The 17,436-nt window shown below is 37.8% G+C and overlaps 3 protein-coding genes across 5 annotated transcripts; all 3 read left to right on the top strand.

Annotated features, from left to right (window-relative positions):
* Positions 1 to 991: 991 nt before the first annotated feature.
* TRM26 (RB1-inducible coiled-coil protein) lies at positions 992 to 7,555 on the top strand. Of its 2 annotated transcripts, XM_018125192.2 has the most exons (6): positions 992 to 1,233; positions 2,732 to 2,922; positions 3,452 to 3,528; positions 3,951 to 5,657; positions 5,760 to 5,928; positions 6,552 to 7,555. In XM_018125192.2, the coding sequence occupies exons 2-6, from the start codon at positions 2,841 to 2,843 to the stop codon at positions 7,181 to 7,183; spliced, it is 2,667 nt and encodes an 888-aa protein (XP_017980681.2). In that variant the 5' UTR covers positions 992 to 1,233; positions 2,732 to 2,840; the 3' UTR covers positions 7,184 to 7,555. The 2 variants fall into 2 exon arrangements, with proteins under 2 accessions (XP_017980681.2, XP_007046501.3); XM_007046439.3 differs by lacking the exon at positions 3,452 to 3,528 and having other exon boundaries at positions 994 to 1,233.
* Positions 7,556 to 11,663: 4,108 nt separating this feature from the next.
* On the top strand, positions 11,664 to 14,589 carry WOX13 (WUSCHEL related homeobox 13). The gene is made up of 3 exons (XM_018125979.2): positions 11,664 to 12,105; positions 13,347 to 13,799; positions 14,212 to 14,589. The coding sequence occupies exons 1-3, from the start codon at positions 11,880 to 11,882 to the stop codon at positions 14,295 to 14,297; spliced, it is 765 nt and encodes a 254-aa protein (XP_017981468.1). The 5' UTR covers positions 11,664 to 11,879; the 3' UTR covers positions 14,298 to 14,589.
* Positions 14,590 to 15,181: 592 nt separating this feature from the next.
* LOC18610644 (phosphatidylinositolglycan-like protein) lies at positions 15,182 to 17,425 on the top strand. Of its 2 annotated transcripts, XM_007046434.3 has the most exons (6): positions 15,182 to 15,369; positions 15,452 to 15,628; positions 15,857 to 15,941; positions 16,091 to 16,145; positions 16,621 to 16,759; positions 17,012 to 17,425. In XM_007046434.3, the coding sequence occupies exons 2-6, from the start codon at positions 15,458 to 15,460 to the stop codon at positions 17,111 to 17,113; spliced, it is 552 nt and encodes a 183-aa protein (XP_007046496.3). In that variant the 5' UTR covers positions 15,182 to 15,369; positions 15,452 to 15,457; the 3' UTR covers positions 17,114 to 17,425. The 2 variants fall into 2 exon arrangements, with proteins under 2 accessions (XP_007046496.3, XP_017981474.2); XM_018125985.2 differs by having other exon boundaries at positions 15,183 to 15,628.
* The last annotated feature ends 11 nt before the right edge of the window (positions 17,426 to 17,436 follow it).

Raw genomic sequence — 17,436 nt, 5'->3', positions numbered from 1 at the left:
TGGCTGAAGAGTGGAAGAGCAGACAGACACAAAGGGTCAAAGTCTGAAACAGAGGGAGCCCCAGTAGCTTGTGATATATTTCTCTCTCAGGACACATGGATATTTCTCTCTCAGGATACATGGATATAGAATAAAAAAAGAACACTGACACATTCCCTCAGAGCTTTGGTCGCACAAAGGCAGCAATTATCAAACAAATAAAAATCTGCAGCCCCTTTTAATATGGCGCCAATTGGAGAAGTTGTGGGCATACCACAAGCACCTGCCCGTGAGCTGTTCTTTACATGGGACTCCAACTTTTTTTCATTTAATACTATTATCAATTATTTATATTATTATACCAGATCCTTTTCTGCTTCAAATTTATTATAAGAGAATTCTCACATTCTGTTAAACCCACAGATCTTTTTTCTTTCTTAAATTTATTCTTTTGGATGAATAATGAAAACTTTACCTCATAAGTAAATTTTAATTATAATTCGAGTACTAAATATTGTAATTAACTCGTGAGGTATTTAACACATGGGGAACACATTTCAGAACCAACAAAAATCATATTATGTAGGAAGAATTTTTTTTTTCCAATGACAACAATGGATTAATAATTGGATTGATGTGTTGTTTGTCTCATCCTATGGGCATCTATGCTTGTCTCGTCACCAGTACAAGCAAAGACTTGTAATGACCATATGAAACCTTGGTCTTCCTTGCAAATGAAGGCTTGTTTAATCAGGAAAGACTTTGCATTTAATTCATTAGAAGGGAATTTCTACGGAAAAATGTGAAAAGTAAATAATTATTACACTCCGCATCTGTTTGAAGAAAGGGGAAAGAATTATGGAATGAAGGAGTAATGGAATTAAGGAACCTTCCTTTATCCAGCAGCGGAACTCCCTACTATTATTTTTTATTTTAGTTTTATGTTTTGCGGGTCGTAAAAGAACTTGCCTACTTAAAAAGCACAACTTTTCCTGTATCATCACCATAATTATTGATTATTATTTAATAATTAATTAATTATTAAGTCCCTCCGCCTCTGCATCATGCAAATCTTAGCTTTGAATTCCCACTTTTATTCAACTGCCTGTCTTGCTTTCCTGTTCATTTTCCATCATTCCCATGTTCAACCGACACCATTTTCCGTGGTGTGTCTCTTCGTTTTCCTCCACCTCCTCCTTTGCAATGTCTCAATGTCTTTTGCTGGCTCTTTCGTTTCTCTCTGAAAAATAAAGGGTACGTTTTTTTTTTTCTTTTTGGAATTCTGCTTGGTGTTTGCTTGCTTCAGATGCTTCTCTCGACCGATGGGGGAAGAAAAAAACACACAAAACACAGAATAAAAATGAAAGCTTTGAATGGTTTTGGGCTACATGGGAAATGAATTGAAAACCAAGTTCCGCCTTTTAGCTTTCTGGGGTCCGAAACAATGAGAAACACATGAGATTTAAGGTCTTTAGCTTGTTCTGTTCTGCGGTATTTTCTTGATGTTAACTATTCCTTTTACAGAGCATTGTCTGTAAAATGATCAACTTGTCCTGTTCTCAAACTTTTTTTTTCAAATCTCTTTTAAACTTAGGCGGAGCTGTTGCTTAGATCATCTTAAATATATATGTTAGACTAAGGTTTCTTACAAGATGGATGTTGATTGGCTTGAAAACTCGGAATTTCATTTAAACGTAGAAAATTCGAGAAAATTTGAATGTGTGTGTCTGTGCTCGGCAGTCAGCTCAACTTCAGATGAGTTGTACTTCTTCCTCTATCCTCTTTTCTTTGATTGCTAAATTGTTAGCTCTTAAATTCCTTTATATCATTAATGTTGGTTAGAAAGAAATTCTTCCGTTATCTTCTTCTTTTCGTCCCTAATTCTTTGATACACTTCCCTGCATAGACTGGAGAGTTGCCTATAATTTGATGCCTGCATAATTGTTTCTAACTCATTCACTCTCACTTTCACCCCCCCTCCCTTTCTATTTTGCATGTCTGTGAAATTATGGTAATCAATAAATTCGATGAGATGATTTTCAAGGGTATAAAATTGGCTTTTAGATTATGTTTTCAGCTTGAGGAATGCTTTTTACAGAGTCAAGGAAGCTCAATACTTGTACTTGTCTAGGACTTCAGGTAAGGTTTTAGGGAGCACATCAAAAGCGATCTGCCAGATAGAGCAATCGTTGTTCTTGAATGGTTGAATGTGCACATTTGCTTGGCTGCTTGCAAAGCTTGATAAGATTGGAAACAATATAGCAACCTTGAAATGCAACTTGGGAGCCAAAAATTCTCCTAGTTTGCACTCTTTTCATCTTGAACCCGCTAATATTGGTTGTTTTTTGTTCAATTCTACTATTCAGATAGATGCTGATCGCCACAATAACTATTTAATGGATGAGGTTAACCAGTGCTGATTGCCTCTTCTCTTACCAGATACAGCTTAATTTGCTTGCCAGGCTTATGTCATTTGTTCTGCAAAATTGTTGTCTAAAATACATTTATATAAAGGTATTCAGGTATTAAAGTCTTATGACAATGTGTTGATTCGACTAGACTAAGTTCTGTGAATCCTCTCCATACCCATAATAATAAAAAAAAAAAGATGGCCATGCTGTGGCCTGGAGTCAGTTCTTTTCATAGTTGATATGCTTTATTTTCAGTAAGAATTCTTCCATATCTGATGAGGTAAGATAACCAATGTCTTGATTGGTGTTTCTTGACCCTGAGTTAATTTATGGCTTTACAGGACATTAGCCAATTGTGTGATTTTCTTCAATGGAGGAGAAGACTGATTTTTGGAGTGATAGCAAGTAGATGCCATATTTAGAAAATGATTTGGTAGATCCACTGGCTGCATGGGAGGCATATTTCACCTTTTTGACTTCAATCAAGGCAGCATGGCCAGAAAAATACTTGCACACAAGAGACATGTCGGTGGTGAGTGTTAATATTCTGTTTTATGCATTGGGAAAGTCTCTTTGGTAGAACTCTTTAGGTTCAGAAGTTTGTTAGGCCTATTTCCTTATTAAAGATGCACTCCAATCTGTCAGTTATACCTCCATTCTAAATTTAGAAACTTCTTAGTCAAGGTTTAACTTTACAACATGTTGACTGATTCTCAAAGTAATAATATTGTAAGTCAAAAATAATGCTGATTTCTTGTCACTTGAGTAGACAGTTCCAGATGTTGCTAGTTCCAATTCAAGGTCAACTCAAGTTAGTAGTGTAAGAAGAAACTCATGTGATTTTTATCGGGCAATGTTTGTCTTCATGGTTGAGCTACTCTACTATTTCTTACACTATTGCTAGGGCATTTGGAAGATTATCATCTTTATAATTGTTAAGAGGATATGGAACAAGAATGTCATTCCTCTTGAAAGGGGAATGGCATGGTAAGTTTTATTTCTTACTAGTTTTAAATCAAACCATGCAAAACAGTAACACTGTTGATTTGCCTCTCTGTAAGGCCTGGAAGCTCCTCGAAATAGCTTGGAGCTGCAACTTGAAACTTCTCAGAGCTCCTGTGCTGTAGGAGATCTGCCGGTAATTTTTCCATCAGATTCCTTCTTATAGTTATAGAGTATTAAGGCTTTTTCTTCTCTCTCTCTCTCTCTCTCTCTCTCTCTTTGGAACATTTGTGACTATGTTCTTTGGTGTTGCATGAGTGTGGTCTTAATGATACTGTCTAACTTGGTTGTCTTGAGAATGGACTGTCAAGGAGTTCATCTTTAAGTGGTGATGGATGATTGGCTATATGTACGTTTTAGTTTGAGACTTTGGTGTTTTGTTCAGTATCTTCTATAAAAGCTGTCATTCTTCATTAATGTCCCTTCTTGATTGGTCCAGACTAATTCTACAGTGAAATTTTAACTCTAACCAAATTTAATGAAATAAATTATCATGCAAATATTTCTTACTCATCTTTCCCTCTCTCTTTACTAAATGCATTTCATATGAATTGTCAGTACTCTAATCATGTGGAAGAAGACTGGGCAGCAAAGAACTGTTATCAAAGAGAGGCTTCGATGAAGAAATTGATTAGTGAGGAGATGTCCAAACAATCTAACACCAGACATAATGCCCCAAGTATTGTTGCCCGATTGATGGGGATGGATGCATTGCCATTAGATACAAAATCTGTAGTGCAACCAGTGGAGAAAAAGAATGATAACCAGCAGGTCAAGTTCTCTAAAAGGGAAAAATATGTAAAGGGCTCGGCTGCTCATTTGTCTTCTAACTCAACTTACTCAAAGCAAATGGATCTTGACTCAATTTACAGTAGTAGAGACAGGGATGCTGAGAGATGGAGCACCAGCCAGAAGTTTGGGAAGCCTAGGTCTCGTGAACATCCTCAGGAGGAAGAATTGCAAAAGTTTAAGAAAGAATTTGAGGCATGGCAAGCAGCTAGGCTTAGGGAATGTTCAAAGGTTGTTGATGTTGGAAGCATCTCCACGCAGCAACTTGCTCAAGAGAAACTGAATAAAGAAAAGATGGCACTTTATGCAGATTCTGAAAGAGTAATGCATAAGAAACCTTTAGAATCCAAGAGAATTACGGTAAACGAAAATTTGCATGAAATTGGTTTGCATCATCACAGACGTAATTCAGAACTTTTTACAGCTGAGCAAAAAGAATCAAGAAGAGGAAGCATGAATAAAGATTTCCATCTACCTTCCATGATAGGTTATAATCAGAAAGTAGATGCTGCTCCCACAAGAATAGTGATCTTGAAGCCTGGTCCTGATAGGATTTGTGACCATGAAGAATCATGGACCAGTTCCTCTGGCACTTTCGAAGAGAGAGCCAGTATAGAAGATTTTCTCGAGGAAGTAAGAGAAAGACTAAAATTGGAATTGCAAGGTAAAACTCTTAAAAAGAGTTCTGTGGTCAGAGGAAGTGGAATTGAGACCCCTTTCAGTGAAAAGCCATCTGATCCGAGACAAATTGCTAAACATATAGCACAAAAGGTCAGAGAAAATGTTAGTAGGGACCTTGGAATGAATTTAGTTCGATCAGAATCAACCAGATCTTATAGAAGTGAAATTCAGTTCAATGGACCAGGCTCCCCTGAGTTCATCAACAAAGATGCAAGAAGATTCTTGTCAGAGAGACTAAGGAATGTTCTAAAGCAAGAAACACAGTTGGATGTACCAATAGTTTCCAGTGGCAGCTCTAGATCATCTGTGTTTGATAATGGAAGGGACAGGCTAAAACGACTACGAGATAGGTCAAAGTCTGAAATCGAGCAGAGCTACTGGGAAATTGTTAAAGATGAACAAGCAATGCAAGCCAGATCTTTCAGGCAGGGAGATGATGTTGGGCTGCTAAACAGGGAACTGTCGCCTAGAAATCTCGTTAGGTCTTTGTCAGCCCCAGTATCAGGGACATCATTTGGGAAGCTGCTTTTAGAGGATCGGCATATTTTGACTGGTGCACAGATCAGGAGGAAGCATGAAGGCATTGAAAATGTGTCAGTAGACATTAGAAAAAGGAAGAAAGAAAAGTTCAATTTGAAAGAGAAAGTTTCCAATATCAAGTATGGTTTGACGCTTAGACGGAGGCTATTTGGCAAGAAGATTCAATCAATGGTGGAATCACTCGGTGCTGAAAATGATCCTGAAAAAGATATTTTGAGTGGACCGACAGTTGTTATGAACCTTGGCGAGAGGCATGTAAGGACATTTATCCAGTGTCTTGTTTAAAAACTAAGAGCTCGATTAGATACACTTTCTATTTCTGATTGTTTTGTAATCAATATATCTTTGTGGTCTTAGGAGAATTCTACTGAGGTACCTCCCAGCCCGGCATCTGTTTGCAGTAGCAATCATGAAGAATTTTGGAGGCAAGTGGATTATCTCAGCCCGATGTCAACACCGGATGTAACTTTGAGAGAAGACAATGCTGTACCACAGGTCTTCAAAGAGATCAGTTCTAATTTGAGTGGTATGGAATTTCCTCTTTCATACATAATGCATGTAAGCCTGGTAATTGTAAATTCTGTTCTGTGGGGAATTGGCAAAAAAGTATGTTCTCTGTTCCTTGATCGCATGACAACATTACTCATGATGAATATGACATATACTACAACATAGAGTATTTTCAGGTTTCTTTATCGGCCTTCCTTTTATGCCTCAACTATCATTTTGTTAGTTTCAAGGGTCAATAGCATGTTGGTCTCATTTCCTTTGTACTATTGTCAAAATTTTCTATTACTTTGTATTTAGTTTTAACTTGGTTGAATAAGAACCATCTTAACAAATTCCTGATCTGTTTCAGTCTTTTTTCACATGAAAAGTGAGACAGTTTAAAATGTAATTAGCTGTATAGCAGCTCTTTTACCTGTATTCAACATGACTATTTTGATGATACGTAAAGTGATATTATCTTTGTGTCTATTAATATTATGGTATCAAGTAATGGATAGCTATAGGCACCATAGTCTTGTCCAGATCTGCACCCGATCAATCCAGTCCAATGTCCACATAAACAACAACTATTTATTGATACTATTGCAACCTAATTTTTGAATTTTCTTTATGATAATTCTTTTATTTGTTGATCATCAGAGCTGAGGAGGCAACTGAATGAACTTGAGTCTGATGGGGCAGATGACATATCAATTGAACAGGAGCCTATTGAATCTGAAATGGGGGATCTAGAGGACCATGCAGAAGGTTATGTAAGAGATCTGCTCGTTGCTTCTGGTTTGTATGATGGATCATGTGACAAATCCTTATCTAGGTGGGACCCATTAGCAAAACCTATCAGCAACTGTGTCTTTGAGCAAGTGGAAGAATCTTATAGCAAATTGGCCAAGGAGAACGATAGCACTAGAAATGACCAGAATGAGAACGTAGATCACAAACTGTTACTTGATTTGTTAAATGAAGCGCTTTCAATCATACTTGGTCCACCGGTGACCATGTCTAGGTTCAGAAGAAAGCTTCTTGGTTCCTCCATATTGCGACCTCCACGGGGAAGGAAGTTACTGAATTCTGTGTGGGAGATTATCCATATGAATTTAGATCCTCCAAATGATAGACGCTATTACTCGCTCGACGACATGGTGGGCCAGGATCTAGGATCCACTCCTTGGTCTGGCTTGATGGATGATGAAACTAGTGTATTAGGGAGAGAGGTTGAATGTCACATTATTGGAGATATGGTTCAGGAAATTGTGAAGGACATGCATTCATGATGGTGCACGCATTAATGAGGTTGTAGCATTCTGGTGTTATTCTTACGGTTTGCAGGTTAGCTGTAGGCAGGGAGACAGAGTGAAGACGGCTGTTAGAAGTGGCATATGCATGGAGGTGAGGTTAAACCATGAGGTGGGGTTGGCGTGCTTACTTGAATATTGATGGGAGAATGCCTGTCCATGTACATATTATTTGCCAAGTTTGTGACATAGAGGTTAAATTTGATCAGGTTTATACATACTGTACATGATGGCTTGTATTACTAGAAAAATTTCTGTATAAATATTTATTATTCATCCAGCAATTTGTTGGAGACAGCTTTTCCTGATCCTATTGTCTAACGGTAATAATAAGTGTATCTTTTTGTCTAATACCTGACCACTTGGGTCCAAGTGAGTTATTTCCTGATGCAATGGTTTGGCATCAAAACTGATCTGATTTCTTTTCTCCTCCGTTATTTCATCGTGCTCTTATGTTGATGAACTAGGTGATGGCTGTGAATCTAATGAACCCTTTGTTGGGAAGGTGGCCGTGCAGAAATCCCTCCTCCAGCTTGTTGAATTTGATTGGTGAGTCCCACGCTGCCAGCACACCCAATTAATTAATATATACTTTGCAACCCAACATAACATGTATAGATGAGGTTGTGGCAAAATCTCACCAATGATCTTACCTTCCCTTTCAAGTCATCATAGCTCTCTGTTTTGAATTTTTCCGAAATGGGAGAGTCCCCTTGTGCACGTACACGCCATAAGAGCTGAAGAAGTGCCTCAACGAACATTTGGTCATCTCTTTCTTCTCCACTTGTCCTGAACAGTCGACCGAAAACCATTCCAAACATTTTGAGAGAACCTTTCCAACAGACTGATATAACAAATGAAAATTTAAACATTCTTGAGCATAAGACGTGTGAGAAATCCTTTCAAACAGACCCATACAAATGATTTAGATTCAGTGACTTTTGAAGAATTTGCATCGCCACCACGATTAGGAATGCCGACATTGATATTCAAATGGGTCAAGTTGTAAAGTACGTATAGCAAGATAATGAGCCGAGAAATTTTGTGCAAATGAGATGGCTTGCTTCGAGTGTTCCATCTGATAGTCCAAGATATAGGACACCACAAATTAATTCCTGCCAATAATTTAAGCCCACTGAAGATAGATCATAAGGCACAGGTTCAACTCGCAGAAAAAGTGAACAAGACTCGGAAGGAAATAGATAGATAAATGCCAGCAGTGTGGAAATAGAAAGATGGTAATTTCTCTTCTTTTGCTTCAAGGACCGACCGGACAGCCAGAAAAAAAGAGTTGAGCAGACTGGAATTAGATGCACTCATATCATAGTTTACTGTCTTGACTTCAACCAACCTCCTGGAATTTTATTAAGATCAAACTAGTCTGCTGGAATTTTTTTTAAGCTAAAATTGTTGATGTATGCATTTTATAAATTTTCACATAATGATATCATCTCATTAGTAAACAAAATTTTTTAATAAAATAGATATTTGTTTTTTGAATTTTTTTCTTTGTATATTTGTTAAATATTACTGATAGTTGTATAAATAATATAAACCGCGTCAGTTTGACACTACAAATTCTTTCCAATAACTTAAGTCTGCGGTGAGTAGGCTGAACCTGTTCGTGCCAAGTTTCCCAAACATTGACGTGAGCATTAGCAAGTGAAGGTGGATTGCAAGGCCCAAAGTTCAAATAGCTAACAACTCCAGCACTTAAAAGGATTGAAGATTTGGACTGGAGAGAGAAGCGACAAACTTGTGCAAACTGTTGATGAGCTAGCTAGCTGACGGCTGTGTATGGTACGGGGCTAGTTACTCTTTGTGGTTGTGGGTGCTCTACAACTACAAGGGCTGGGTAACCCTGTTTGACATTTCTTTGATTGGGCTGGCTTAACGGGCAGTCAAAGATCCGAGGCCAACTAAGAAAAGTAAGATTCAGCAAACCATGATTTCAAGGCTTGAAACAAGGGGGGAAACAGTAAGATATGCTCCTTTTTTACGACAAATCTGCTACTAAAAGTAGGTAAAAGCGCAAAGAGAAACGACTAAAAAATAAAAACAATTCAAAGGAAGATCTCCCACTAGATTAGAATCTTTCCACAAAGAATTAATAGTAGGACAATATAGAGAGGCCCCCACTTATTTCTGAGTCCTTTGAAAACTTGACGTTTGATCAAATTCATCTCCAAATTTTGATCTTCGGGGGGGGCTTCATAATCTTTGTTAGGTACACCGAATTGTCCTGTCCCTAGTGAGAATCCAAGAAAAACCAAAAGCAAGAAAGATGTAAGAATCCAAGACAACCTGTTATCACTGTCATTCAAAAGGTGTCTTGCCAAGTATATCCAATCAAACCAAGTGAAAGGGTGATTTTGGAGACTGCAGCCTTCTACCACGACCTTTCGTTTTTTTCCTTGTAAAACAAACCAACCCCACATCCACAGTGCCTGACAGCTTTGGAAACTAAAACAGTGCAAGCCAAACCATTTCCTCTTCTACAGCAACTGGGACAATTGTAAACTGTTTGATTCCACTGGAGATATCATTCCCTTATGTAGGTCAGTTAGTAGTTAAGCACCAACCAAGGCCATGGTCGGTGATATTACAGTTTGCCTCTCAATCATGATGTTTGCACCTGAACTTTGACTCTCCATTGGCGAACTATTTATCAAGAAATAATGTGAAATTAGAGGAGGTTCCCGGTTCTTAAATTGCCAAAAAGTCTCTTTAGAAATGTATGAACATAGACGCAAGATGTCGGACTTTGAAATTATTGTATATATTCTGCCTCACATCTAGACTTCGACCGACTGAAATAGTGGAGATGCACATGCCATTCCTGTTAATGCTCCAAACCAGAATTCCAAGTTATAACAAATCTACCGCCAGGTATATTATAATAATAACAAATGGATTAGTTTGGGAGACAAAGAAACCAACATGAAGCAACAGTATGAGATAACGATGATTAGTTTAAGTAAATCATTGTTCACTTGATCATAGATTTCCTGGAAAAGACAAAAGACAAAAGCCAAATATAAGGACATGCAACGCTTCGGGCCAGATACACTTAATATAGTTCGTTTTGAAGGTCCAAGATTGGGGATTCGGGCGACGCACACATGACAGTCTTGGTTGAAGGATCACATGGATGTAGAATCAGGGCATGTTCTTCTAGCAAATATGAAAATATGATAACAGTCAGAGAAAACGACATTCCCATTTCTCACGCTTCAGCATCCAACTTTTCTTGCTTCTTGTTGGGTTAAGACTTTTAAGACCGTAGACCCATCTCCCTCACAAGCAGAAACTGCCCCCATGTGGCTTTCTGCCCCAAATGAGACAAGGAAAGAAAGCAAAAATAGAAAAAAAAAAAAAAACTTGTCCTATGCCACAAATTTAGCTGTCGGAGAGGATAATAACAAAGCTAAAAGCAGTTTCAGTAGAGTACCATAAGAGCACCAAACACTTGAAACTCGACTCAGGTGACAGACAGTTTGTAAATTTTTTATTGCAGTTACTAGTTGGAAAATGGCAATGCAAAAATGCAATGGATGAATGAAACATGGGTGCAGTGGGTGGCCATGGTAGTGAAAAAAAGAGAGAGGTTAGAAAGTTCGTACTGGTTGTACAGTATTTTGGGTCTGACAGAAATGCACTTGTGTCAGGTAAAAGAAGCACGATGGTCCAAAAGGAGCAGAGCCTCTGACTGATATGAGAATGTTAGCAGTTAACACTGTTTGCTGGCAGCCATAGATAGCTAAGGTGTCAGAACTCAGAACTCTCACTCTGATGTTAAATAAGTACAGTATATATCAATATTTAGTACTATTTTTTTTATATAGATATAGTTGAAACAAGAAATACAAATTTATTTACATTAAAATCTTTTGTTTTCATTGTGCGAGTGGATTAACAAAGGGATAATTTTCTGATATTTTTCTCTGGTGATTCTGATCGATTTGATCATTTGTGTGGGGACCGCTCAAATCTGCAATACCATTGTCTCCAGCTACATTCCCATAAAGGGACCAAATGATTAATTAAAAGGACAAACTTTGAAATGAAATTTCGATTATACACCTATGAATCAATTTGGGTTCACAGTAAAGTATACAAAGAGAATCATTTGGGATTCATTTTTTATATGAAATTAAAAAGAAAGATAATTTTGGAAATGATCATGGAAATAAATGATATGTATTCATTAATTAATTAATTAATTAATTATGTAGCATATTGTACTGGGATATGGTAAAAAGGTAATATTAGCAATAAAAATGGTTTGAAGATTTTAATAATAAACCCTTTTTCCAATCCCAAAAGAAAAGGGGAAAAAAGAGGAAAACATTCATTCTGTCATCAAATTTAAAGGCGCACGAGGAGCATGGTGTTGCTAACGTACGCTTTGGAGCGCACTAAGCACCAGCAACAGCACCATTAATAGTGGCAGTAGCAGTTTGTTCCACGCCTACACCGTTGCTGTCTGCTTGTCCATTTCTTACTACTTTTCAAAGTTTTCTCCTTTCTTTTTTCTCTCTTCTTTTCGCTTCTTTTGCTTTGGTAAGTGGTGAGCGGTGTGAGAGCAAAGCACAGCAAGCACTGACTTTCCTTTCTTCAGGACAAGACTGAGAAGAGAAATTAAGATTAAGAGGTATGGTATGAGTGGAAAAGCATGATGGAATGGGAGAATCAAGAACAGCAGCAGCAACATCATCAAGAGAATCAAAACCAGAGAGAAAGTGTTAATGTGAATGTGAATAATGGAGGAGTAATGTATGTCAAAGTGATGACAGATGAGCAGCTGGAGACTCTCAGGAAGCAAATTGCTGTTTATGCCTCCATTTGTGAGCAGCTTGTTGAGATGCATAAGAACCTCACTGCCCAGCAAGATCTTGCAGGTCTCGCTCTTTCTCTCTTCTCCATTCTGTGCATATGCATATGAATATGAATATACATCATGCTCAACTTTTCAGGGTCCGATATGATTCTTACAGGCTCGTTTCCTACTGATGTCTCTTGTGTGGAGGCATTTAAAGTTTGCTCATTTATGGCTTCAGCCATGGCCTTTTCTGTTCCTTTTTTGTCATTATCTAAACGGGATATTGCTTGATTTTCAAGGTCTTTTCTCTTTCCCCTTTCTGGGTCTTGGTTTTGTGGTTTGCAATTATGCAAGGCTACTTAGTTTTGCCCTTGATTACATATGTTTACCAGTTTCTGTGTATCTACCATGCCTGTTCTGCTCCTTGGATCTACCCTTTTTGGGAGTTGCCCCCTGTCAAGTGTCATGGAATGGCAGGAGGCATGTGTGAATTTTCTTCTGTTTGAGCTTTTGGTTTCTTCATTTTCAGGGCCAATCTTTTCCTTGTTTAATCGTAGACCTTCTCTGCACAAATTAACACTGCTTCCTTTATTAAATGATCTGCTCATGGGGGTCAATTTCGTGTACTGATTTGGGTGGTTGATTCGGATCATTCAAGTTTTTTCTATCTTGTAATTGCTTAATCTTTAATTCCTCTCTTTTATTGCTGAATAAGTTAAATAAGCGACTAACTGACCATTGATGCTTATCTAATCCAATTACCAACAATATATCCAAATCCCTACTTTTCTTTCTTTGTGAGAAATCTACCTAACTTTAGGAGCCACTGTATGAGAATACAGACAAAATCTAAACAATGATTTGTCAAGAGTATCGGTGGGAGCCATTAATGCAAATAACTATCAGCTCTTTCTGCTCATGTTATTGTTCTGAATTATCTTGCGGCATGGAATTTCACTGGTGAGCCCTTTTACTAACAAATAATGGCATCATACAAGTCTTGTTGTCCTGTTTTTTTGGTATATTGTGGCATTGAAGTGATGAAATCGAATATCGTGATTTCTGTTGCTGTCGATGTTGTTGAATCTGTTTAGCTTTAGTAATAATAAAGCAGGAAAACATTGAAACTTGATGGCTTTTGGATTACTGAAAACCGGTAGTGTAGTTTAAGCTGTCTCAGATGCTTGAAATTGTCAATTGTGACTGAATATTTGATTCCCAACTAGAACCTATCTTGGTAGTTACTGATTGGCAATTTCTCAGAATGTTAAGACTCCATATTGGCTATTGAAAATCTCAAAAATATCATCTCTCATGCAGGTGGCAGGCTGGGAAATCTCTATTGTGACCCTTTAATGACATCTGCTGGGCACAAAATTACTGCTAGACAGCGGTGGACTCCGACACCTGTGCAGCTTCAAATTCTCGAACGAATCTTTGATCAGGGGACTGGAACTCCAAGCAAGCAAAAGATCAAAGAGATAACCTCAGAACTGAGCCAGCATGGCCAAATATCTGAAACAAATGTCTATAACTGGTTTCAAAATAGACGGGCTAGATCTAAAAGGAAGCAACTTGTTTCATCCTCCAACAATGCTGAATCAGAAGTGGAGACAGAAGTTGAGTCACCTAATGAAAAGAAGACAAAGCCAGAGAATCTTCTCTCCCAACAGAACCCTGCACCAAGGGCTGAAGATCTGTGCTTCCAGAACCCAGAGATAACCTCTGAACTGCATTTCTTGGGTGTACTGTCCAATCCAAATACATACAATGGTTAGCATTTGGAATTCTCCTTATCTTGCTATATAAATTAAAACTTTTTGATGCTGGTAGAAGGATCCTCAGATGCCTGATTCTGACATACTGATAAGTGACGGAAGAATGTCTCATTCACCAGTATTCTTTGAAACCTAGTCTTTTTATCCTTCTAAATTTCCATTTTCCACTAGCACTGATGGTTTAGGATCAGGAGCATTTTCTCTTCAGGTAGGCCTATTATAAGACTTAATTCGACAAATCTAAATGATACTACAGTCGCTATACCTTTGGCTTCATTGAATGCCTTCCACCTATAGTTAAAATTATTCCTCTAGGAGTAAGATATGTTTTATTAGTGCTAGATAGTAATGGTACTGCAGATTCCAAATAGCAGTGAACTTATCTCATCCCCATTTGATTGATGCAGGAGATGACCATCTGTCTGGAAAAATGGGAATGCCTGGGAGCTACAACATTTATGACCAGGCAGACGATTACAGCATGGCAGGGTGAGAGTCACCTGTGTCCACCTCTGCCAGTTTGTCAATAGTTTTGCTGGAAGCACATGGCAGTCCAAGACTCTGGTTGTTGGACTTGGATGAGACAAAAGACTTCGGCCTAATCATGGAACCATAGCACGCCTGACATAGTAAATGCTAATACTCCTAGTTTGAACATAAAATGAGCTGGTTAAGTTGGAAATGGACTTGCTAGTATGAATTCTGAATTTTAGTCTGCCTTTGTGCTTTGACTTTTCTTTATGGCTATTTTGTTAATAGAAAGAACTCCACGCATATTTTGGAAAGTTGTTCAAGAAATTATGGTCATGCTTGATTTTGTTAGACCAGATGATTCTTTAATTGGGTATTTGTCTCCAATGGCCAAAGAATGCAGAAAGCATTCCAACCACAAGCTTGTAACAAATGCTGTAAGTTTTGGGTTCAAACTAGGAGCAAATCTCAAAGGATAAAAACCAAAGATTCAAGGTCATGCAACGCCAGAAAAAAAATCATTGATAAGCATGAAAGTATGCAAACCAATATCCAGGTAAGCATCAAGTGGCAAGCATGACCTGACAAAGCAGAAGCAGAGTTAAAGCTTTTGAACCAACCACCACAGCCAAGTTGCTGGGGCCTGGGGGAATTGATGCTTTGATTTGTGAATGATTACTGGGGAGACCATTCCTAATGATTGTGCTTAATTTCTAAAGGTGAAATCAAATTTAGCTCTAATCATAAAAAGCAAAAATTACTAATCATATTATTAGCACTTAAATATCTCTAACCTCCACCTGGCCTTGACCCAAAAGGCTTTTTTTTTTTTTTAATCTTTTTTGATGAAATGAAACAGCATAAAGTTGAAAAAAGTTTCATTATTTTCTCTGGGTTTTTCTTTTTTAGAACAAAAAAACAAAGAAAGGACTTAAGTGATGGTGATTTGGCTATTACAGTTGTTTTAAGTTAAAATGATGCAGTAAAATATTTTACAAGCAGGAAAAGGAAAACAAAAAGATCCCTTCTTTCTTTAACCACCGCTCAACGGATTGCCTCGTCCTGCCGCCACCCATCGCCGCCGCGGGCTCATAGTTGACATCACCCTCCCTTTTTCCAGTATGAAGAATTGATGTAGCTCTTTTTTTCGAAGTTTGAATTTTTTTTTTTTTACAGAAAAAGATGGGAAAGATCTCAGTAGCTGATTCTCGATATAGTTACACAAACGAGGGTGAGTGGCCTTCTGGGTCAGTCGATATTCATCGTGTCGTTGTTCGAAAGAGTTTTCTGAGAAAGGCTTTCTTTGTGGCCAGTGTTCTTCTACCAGTTGCCTGCTATTTCTTCTTTTTCAAGGTACTCAAAGCTCGTCTCTTTCTTCTTTCTGAAATTAAATTAGTTTCATGTTCATATGATTAGGAATCAATTGGCTGTCTTTTCTTTCATACTATGACTTATTGGGAAGTAAGGATGATTAATCATATGAATTTCGGGTACCTAGAAATTTTCTGTTTGTAGTGTTAAAATGGGATTTTCTGTTTGATGAGCAGCATTCCCTCATACAATGACTGTATGAAATAACAGGAAAATTCTTCCACCCTTCTTTCGTGGAGCTTTTTGCTGAGTGGACTTCTTGCCATATTATTGCTTTGGAAGCCTGTTGACAAAGGTGAGAGCCTTTCGAGCTGGTCATCTTAGTCATCTGATGTGCTGTTGTCTCAATTTCAAACAAGTACAAGAGATTGATACTTCATCATTAGGATTATCAATTAGATTCTTTGTATCTTTTTGCTGAAGTTTTGTGTTTTAAGCTTTCAGAGTCTGTCATCATAATGCCAGCCTTTGGAGTTCAGCTTGAAACTCACTATTCAAGGTAACTTCTAAAAGTTCTAATTCACCAGAATGAACGTATTTAGATTCTTGTTTTATGGTATACTGTCAATATAGGAAAATTGATGACCAAAGACTTTTCCTGACTTGATTTCTTAATGGGCACATAAGACTGTAATGTAAGAAGGGAAACATTTGCTGTTTCTCTGTTTCACAAATTGGTGTCCTTGGTTGTTGTTCAGTATTAGGCTTCAGTAGTTCTTTGATCCAACTTCTGCATTTGACATTGTTCTCTCCTGGACTTTGCAGTGTTTCTTAGGATAGCTTTTATTTCAATAGACTTGGTCATTCTCCTCTCTTACTTTGAAGAGAAGCTAGCTATTGGCAAGAACCTTGACTAATATTCATGAATAAAACCTTAAGATATATTTAGTCACAGACTTTTACAAAAAATAGTAGTGGTAATAGCATTATTACCAATGTTGATTTTTCATCTTCTTTTGTTTACTTTCTTGTAGTGGAAGAGTCATCCGCAGATTTATTCCTGCTGGTGAGATTTTGAAACCTGTATTGGTAGAATGTGTTACCCCAGTAACTTGTTACTGGAGCCTCTCTTTGCTTTTACGTGGTAAGGAAGAGCTGGTGTTGGTATTCAAGGTAAACAGCCAAACTTGTTCATTTTGATCTCTTTTACTTCCTTCAAAAAATTTGGGGGGCATACTGCTTACGTGCTAAACGGGGTGGTCTATCACTTATTGGCAAGATATCAAGTAAATGGGAGAATTGATTGGGGAGTGTGTATGTATTTGCATGTGTTGTCGTATACTTGGTATAGTTATTTTGGTAACTATACTAATAGTCTTTTTTTTGGGTGTTAATTGAGTTGTGAAACTTGATTTCTTTGTGAAGGAGCTACACCCTCCAATGAAGATGTTGCTTCCCGTATGGAAGGCCTTGTGTGCTAGCATTGAGAACAAAGAAAGTCGAGTCACATGTAGTGAAGGTGGTTGATGTCATGGCCCTGACGACAATGTTATGGAGACAGTGAAAATGCATTCTCGTCAAAATTGAAGGAACAAATCCATACCAGTAGAGATTATCACCAAGTTTTCTGTCTGTCTATCTCAAATTGAATTTGTGCGCAAGGAAAGAGCCAATGAATGCAGCAAAGATAAGAAACGCTTATACCTGCTGTAGGATCAGACTTAATGGCTCTTAGTATACTACATTTGGACCTCAGTGTATGTACTCCAATAAAACTGACCACAGTTAACAGTATTTTCGTTTTTAAGCTACTGATAATAACATTCGGCCATTGATTTTTCTTACGGTGG

Source organism: Theobroma cacao, chromosome 1 (assembly GCF_053813885.1).
Source record: "Theobroma cacao isolate CCN51 chromosome 1, ASM5381388v1, whole genome shotgun sequence".
Lineage (NCBI taxonomy): Eukaryota > Viridiplantae > Streptophyta > Magnoliopsida > Malvales > Malvaceae > Theobroma > Theobroma cacao.
This window is presented reverse-complemented; position numbering and strand designations above follow the sequence as displayed.

Excerpts from the sequence above, each read along its gene's own strand:
- TRM26 (XM_018125192.2), top strand. The coding sequence starts at position 2,841 with ATGGGAGGCATATTTCACCTTTTTGACTTCAATCAAGGCAGCATGGCC. Across the intron at positions 3,529-3,950 it reads GTGCTGTAGGAGATCTGCCG|TACTCTAATCATGTGGAAGA; the intron begins GTAATTTTTCCA and ends ATGAATTGTCAG. Across the intron at positions 5,929-6,551 it reads GATCAGTTCTAATTTGAGTG|AGCTGAGGAGGCAACTGAAT; the intron begins GTATGGAATTTC and ends GTTGATCATCAG.
- WOX13 (XM_018125979.2), top strand. The coding sequence starts at position 11,880 with ATGATGGAATGGGAGAATCAAGAACAGCAGCAGCAACATCATCAAGAG. Across the intron at positions 12,106-13,346 it reads TGCCCAGCAAGATCTTGCAG|GTGGCAGGCTGGGAAATCTC; the intron begins GTCTCGCTCTTT and ends TCTCTCATGCAG. Across the intron at positions 13,800-14,211 it reads CAATCCAAATACATACAATG|GAGATGACCATCTGTCTGGA; the intron begins GTTAGCATTTGG and ends TGATTGATGCAG.
- LOC18610644 (XM_007046434.3), top strand. The coding sequence starts at position 15,458 with ATGGGAAAGATCTCAGTAGCTGATTCTCGATATAGTTACACAAACGAG. Across the intron at positions 15,629-15,856 it reads GCTATTTCTTCTTTTTCAAG|GAAAATTCTTCCACCCTTCT; the intron begins GTACTCAAAGCT and ends ATGAAATAACAG. Across the intron at positions 15,942-16,090 it reads TTGGAAGCCTGTTGACAAAG|AGTCTGTCATCATAATGCCA; the intron begins GTGAGAGCCTTT and ends TTAAGCTTTCAG.